We start from the raw sequence: 6,693 nt of genomic DNA on the forward strand, positions 1-6,693 counted from the left end.
CTCTGGTACAAAGCTAGGCTTTGGTGCCCTACTGAGTACTCTCCAGGCTCCTGGACTGGCACTGGTAGGTGCTCCCAGCACAGTGCGCCATTTACCACCTCTGGAGATAGACCTGTAATCTCTGGAGCACAGAAGCCACAGTAAAATAAAATCAGGGACTGAGGACAAAAAAAGTCGAATTTTTTCCCCTTAAATCTGTGACATCAGCTTTACTCATGTGACTCCTTTGACCACCAAGATGTGTGCCTAAGTGAGTGGCATGCGCTGCTGCTGGGATGGAGCAATGTGAGTGTCACCCTTTACAAGGGTTGTTGTTCATTCAGTCACTATGGTCTCCGAACCACAGAGCAGCCGGTCAGCGGCCATTCGAAGGGTCTGAGTCACAAGTGTGGACAATTTGTGGCCTAGAGAGGAGCCTTCAGCCACCTGGACTGTTTGTGAACAATAAGTAAAACTCTGTAGTTTAAAACACTAGGAAATAAAGGATAAAACACCAGCTATGTGAGGAGAATAACGATGGAAGTGTTTGTTACTGAAGATGTTAGCAGATACGGTCTTCTGAAAACATATACATATTTTACTATTATATATAATAAAGATGCATCAGCAAGGCTCTATCAAGATGCTAAGCTTTGGTTCGATTACCTTCCTTTCCAGATGATGCATACTTACTACAGGGACTTAATATAGAGGAACTGTATCCAGAGACCTCTAGTTTCATCACTTATGATGGGTCGATGACTATCCCGCCCTGCTATGAGACAGCAAGTTGGATAATAATGAACAAGCCTGTGTACATAACCAGGATGCAGGTGAGCTTACCTTCAGTTCATTGGCCAACGGGAAGAAAGTGTGGGGACTGGCTGAGTAGGTTCTGAGCCTGTGGTGTTGATTGACTAGGATTTGTGCAACCATCAAGCACAAACTGGGTGAGACCAACAACAGAAACATGATTGTCTCACAGAAACCCCAATAAAGGAGTCAGAAGGGTTGGTTCCTTCCCAGGAATGTGAGAATCTGTTCCCTGCCTTTTCTCTGGCTTCCACAGTTTACCAGAAATCTCTGGCATGTGATGTAGCACCCCAGGACTCTGCCATCATTGTTACTTGGTGTTCTCTATGTGACTGCATCTCTCTCCAAATCCACCCTCTTTTAAAAGACTCCAGTTACACCGAACGAAAACACTAACCTCCATTACTTCATATTAACTTAGCTGATTGCATCAGTAGGAGGCCCACTTCCAAGTGAGGTCACATCCTAAGTGTTACAGATTACCAGTGTCTCCAATTTACACACACAATTAAACCCACACCACCTATGTTCACAGAGTCAGCATATGAAATGGACTAACATTAACTACTTATAAAAACACTCCACCTGCCCAAGGGAAATAAGATAGCAGAGTCCAAAATCACACTCTATAGATAGACTGTTCAGCGTACAGCTAGAGATGCAAATAGATATAATGGCTCACTCCTGTAAAGAAGCCGAAACGGGAGGATCACCACAGGTCCTAGGCAAGCCCAGGCTGCAGAATGGGTCCCTGTCTCGAAAACGCAACAATTTTTAAGCTACATTTTTCAAAACCTATACAAGCTAAAATAAACCTCAGTGGTAGAGTGCTTGCTGGACATCGACAAGACCCCGGGTTCATCCTGTAGCACTGCAGACAAGAAGAATAACCTGGGTCCATTTCATTATGCAGGGACTTCTCAGATCTTTTTTAAAAAGTACTGTGTGTGTGTCATTCTCCAAGCAGAGGAAACACGGTACACAGCACTTCACAAACATGTTTTGAATGTGGGAATTGTTTAAGAGCTGTGCAGGAACCAGCCTGTGCCAGCTCTGCTCAGTGGCTCCCTCCAGGTTTGCCACCCTCCTCCTCTCCCCCGTGATGAGGGTAGATTGTCTGCCTCGGTCCCAGCTCCAGCATCTGATCACCAGTATCCAAAAAGCCTCAGAGGGAGGATGTACGAGTGAAGCAGAACCCATCTTCTTGGCAGGATCTATGTTCACAGCCTGACAACAGGCAGCAGCTCCCAGTCCCTGATCCTGTTGGGACTTGCTGGATGACAAACAACAATAACTCCCTCCAGATCACTCAAGCTCAGAAAAGGGACATAGTCAAGAGATACAGGAGCGGCTCAGAGAGTTCAAGACCAGAAACTGATATGAGGGATTCACTAGGCAGAATGCCAGAAGCCCTCCCCCGCCCCATTCTTCTCCTCCCCCTCTTCTTCTCCCTTTCCTCTCCTTCCTATTCCCCTCTTCTTCCCCATTCCTGCTCATCCTCCTCCCTCCTCCTCCTCCTCCTCCTCCTCCTTCCAGCACATTTGATTTACTCTTTTTTGTTTGTTTGTTTCACTGTCTTGTGGAAAAACATCCCAGGCTTTCACAAGAAAGAAATTGCCGTGGTCTACCTTGGTTTAGTTGACCAACCACGATAGACTGAGCAGTAATCGTGTAGAGTCAGAGGATCAGAGAAAGCCAAAACTGCTGACTGGAAACTCATGCTACAGGAACGCATCTCATTCAAGGATGAGAATCAATGACTTGTTCAAAGTCCGTGAGCTAGCAAGGCAGATGCACTCTGGGTGTCTGAAGGCATCTGTGTGTAGTCCCTCAGCTCAGCTCAGCTAGGAAGAGGGGCCCTCAGGACTTCTGACCTTTTCCAGAAAGTTAATGCTGGCCAGACAACAGTCTACTTGGCCTTTCCTCCCCAGCACATCTACAGAGTGGCTGGATCTCACCGCTCTTTCTCTTCACAGATGCATTCCCTACGCCTCCTCAGCCAGAATCAGCCATCGCAGATCTTTCTGAGCATGAGTGACAACTTCAGGCCTGTCCAGCCACTCAATAATCGCTGTATTCGCACCAACATCAACTTCAGTTTACAGGGGAAGGACTGTCCTAACAACAGGGCCCAGAAGCTACAGTACAGAGGTGAGTGCAGTGGCCCCAGAAAAGCACCCAGGGCAAAGGTCCAGCTTTTAGCTTAGGCCTATTTCCCATGGTAGGAGATTTTATAGTAAAGTCACTGCCACACCTGATACCACTACTGCCCCAAAACCCTGACTGCATTGGTCCTCTTTCTCCTGGGTTCCTTTCATCCCTTTTCTCTCTTAGATACTCACAGGACACCTACACAATAGAGTCCTTGTTCCCTTTCAGCCACCACTACTGGACAAATACCCAATTCTATCATTGACCTTTCTCTTTATTCCCCACTGATTTGCTGGGCACCAACTGTGTATCAGGCACACTTAGGTAGTGGCCGTGCTACAGTGGTAATGAATATAAATATGACCCTAACCATAGAGAGTTTGTAGCCTAAAGCAGGCATTGGCACTTTTGTTATAGAGAAGCAACAACCAAATATTTTAGGCGTTGTAGGTCAGATCTTCTCTGTTCAACTCTAATGACCTAGTGTGAAACCAGCCATAGGTAGCATGCAAATGATGTAGCAGGACATCAGCTGTGGTCAATATGCAAATAAACTGGGAATGTGTTCGTTTGAGACTATGAACTCAAGTTTTCCTATCTCTGGTCTAAACCAGTACCCCCGACTAGAACTTTCTACTTGACAAAAATAGTCTATACCTATCTAGCTCTTGGCCATTTGAAGGATGATTAAATGTACTGATAACACAAGTACATTTCTTCTTCTCACCCAATTGGCTGCACAGTAACCACCTGAAGCTCTTGGCTTCCTGAAAAGCACAAGTCTAAAAAGCCCTGGGGCAGGGAGTAGTACTTTAGAGTAAGGCCCCCCTGCACTGTATGCGATTAATTCAGTTGTGCCTTGTTTGTGTTATGTGTATGTGTGTGTGTTTTGGTTTTGTTTCTCTCTCTCTTTCCAGTAAACGAATGGCTCCTCAAGTAGGGAACTAAGCCAAGAAGAATCCCACCTCAGTGAAATTCTACAACTGTGAATTGACGCAACCCAGAATGCCCCCCTTCCCTGTCCTTCCTCCCCTAAGCCTTTCACTCTTTGGATTGGCCCCTTTTTCATGAAAATTGTCTGAAAAAATGTTTCAGAGGAGTGCATCTGTCTCTCTCTCTCTCTACACACACACACTCACACACACACTCATACACACATATACACATACACAGACACATATACACACACATAAATACAAATGCACACACTCATACACACATAAACACAAGTACACATGCACACACACACACACACACACACACACACACACACACACACCACCTCCATGATGAAAAAGCCAAGTTTCAGAAAAAAAGGTTCATTCATCAAAGGTCTTAGAAGAAAACAACCAGTTAACCTGATTACAATTTTGATACTGTTTTCCTGAACTAATAACTCAACCCAATGAGACTTCTCAGCCTTTGTATATACAAAATTCTTCCAAAAGAGAGTGGGGGGGGGGGGGAAACCACCGTTCTGACAGCATCAAGCGGACTCGGCATCTCACCATCCCTGACAGTGTCCTGGGTTACTCCGAGGGTGCTGTGACAGGTGACCAGGACAAAGCTGACCAAGGACACTTATTTCTAGATTACGATTCTTCTGTTTACTCAATGATTTAAAAAGAAAATCTTCAAAAATAAATAAATAAATAAATAAATAAATAAATGGACAGACATCAAAGAGCTATACGTTGTATATATTTATCACCACAGACTATAAGAATGGAATTATTTCCCTCTTTGTCACATAACTGTACTAGGACTTGCCCGAGATCAGAATCGATCCATTCGCTGTTTCTTGTTTTCCGAAGGTCATACATTGTGTTTGGTTATTGTTAACAGCCCAATAAATGTGTTTAATGCGTTGATTTCATTTTTTTCTGGCTTTGATCTGTTCTCCTTCCTGCCAACCTAAGCCCTAGCCCCACGCTATCTTCTTGGCTCTCCCATGTCCCTTCATCTCCATGTTTTGTTCATTTGCAGCCAGTTTTACTGAGTTTGTGGCAAGCAGGAATGCATTTGCTAAGCAGGTATATCTATCTTTCACTCCACTCCATGGCTCGATCCTTCATCCCAGGTGAGCTACGCCCGACCTAGCAGGCAACAGATTCCTTGCGTTTCAAAACTGCCATTTCCCCCACCCCCCAACCCCTGTGATGCTCCCAAAGGAATGCACTTTGACTTGTAAATTCCTGGGAAATTGGGGTATCTTTTCTCTCCAGGTGCAGCCAGATCTCACAAAATACAAAAGAATGCCTTTCTTTTCTTGTTTATAATGGTCACTCACTGTGTTTGGTTACTGTAAAAAAAAAAAAAAAAAATCAATAAATGTGTTTAACAAGTTGCCCAATGCCCCTGTCTGAATTTATTGAGAAAAAGGATGCCTGCCTCCTGCTTAAGTTTCCTGAGTCCTGCTGGGTTCACCTTGCAATTGCATCCAGCCAGCAGGGCAACCAGAGCCTCTGGAACAGGCTGTCTAGCCAGTCCCAGAACCAGATAATTAATACCCTGTTGAGAAAACATATAGGCTTTGCTGCTGGAAGGGATAAGTTGGATGTTCGGTTGGTTGCCAAATTAAAAATAACTTTCATCTCTCCTCCCTGTCACAATCTCCAACAAGAGAGGGAGCACCGACAGGTGGGTTTGTACAAACAGCGCCGACAGGGTAAATGTATTGGAAACCCCACCTAGGGGCAAGGTACATTGGTAATGAAAACTTCAAACAATTGGCTCTCTCATAATTACAATGCTGGGCTACGCTGGATCTTTCTTCCCACTTTTTACCTTAATGGTAGTTATAGGATAGCCTGAGCCACATGGGACTCTAGGCCTACTTTGAAGTAGTTGCATTTTTACAGAAAACAAATACTCTACAAAAGGTTTAGGATGAGAAGGAAGCAGCCTTCACCGAGCGGCTGGCGGCTTGCTCTTGGGTCATGGTCTCCCTTTGTCTGTGTCAGGAGCCAGTGATACAGAATGACATTGAGAGATACGGAAGTGACTGGGCTGCATCCCGCTACCAGCCTACCACACGACCCTGGGTAGACTACTTTATTTTTCTGATCTGTACAGCGGAGATATTAATAACCGTTCTGTGAGTTCTGATGATACAAACAACAGCATAGCTATTACCGAAAGTAGAATAAAAGATCATTTATTCTAGAGGCAAATTCGAGTGACCACGGCCTGAGAAACAGGCCTGGATCACCACATAGAAGCCGTTTCATGAAGTTTTATCAAAGCAGAGCAAAGAAAAGTCTAATGTAAGACGTCATGTAAAATGCATGGGTTGGGTGTGTCTCATAGGGGTTACAGACAGAAGGGGCAATCTCTCCTATAGGTTTCAGGTGCTTATCTGATGACATTCTTAGCTTTGGAGTTGGTGGAAGCTAGTGATCTGCTACGTTGATAAATTCAAAAAGGGTTTTACCTGCCTGTCACAAGATGTTCGTTCTGATACAAAGGCGGACGTTAGGGGGCTAATGCTAGCCCAAGGTAAAGATAATTGGGCTCTGGACCTGCAGCCTTTCAAGCTCTCCACACTGCTCAACACCACTGCTGTTCCGATCAGCCTATCAGTCTTCGCAGACACAGCTCTTACATAGCTACTCATGACCGCCCAGTGCCAGCACCTGCCTGCCTGGCACGCGATGACCAGGAAGCATTTGTGTGCCCTGCTCACCAGGAGTTTATTAAAAGCATAAGATGCTTTCCTTCACAGGATGGGGTTAGGATTGATCACTTGGG

General features: G+C 45.0%; 1 protein-coding gene across 5 annotated transcripts in view; it reads left to right on the forward strand.

The window, feature by feature from the left end:
* Positions 1 to 5,296, forward strand: part of Car10 (carbonic anhydrase 10) — a 504,947-nt gene extending 499,651 nt beyond the window's left edge. For 3 of the 5 annotated variants that reach the window (NM_001361707.1, NM_001361708.1, NM_028296.3), the window contains 3 exons: positions 658 to 812; positions 2,769 to 2,943; positions 3,861 to 5,296. In NM_001361707.1, coding sequence (NP_001348636.1) covers positions 658 to 812; positions 2,769 to 2,943; positions 3,861 to 3,883 — 353 coding nt within the window. In that variant the 3' untranslated portion in view covers positions 3,884 to 5,296. The remainder of the gene's footprint in view (positions 1 to 657; positions 813 to 2,768; positions 2,944 to 3,860) is intronic. The other 2 variants (XM_030246368.1, XM_030246367.1) reach the window with 1 other exon arrangement.
* Positions 5,297 to 6,693: the final 1,397 nt, after the last annotated feature.

Source organism: Mus musculus, chromosome 11 (assembly GCF_000001635.26).
Source record: "Mus musculus strain C57BL/6J chromosome 11, GRCm38.p6 C57BL/6J".
Taxonomy (NCBI): Eukaryota; Metazoa; Chordata; class Mammalia; order Rodentia; family Muridae; genus Mus; species Mus musculus.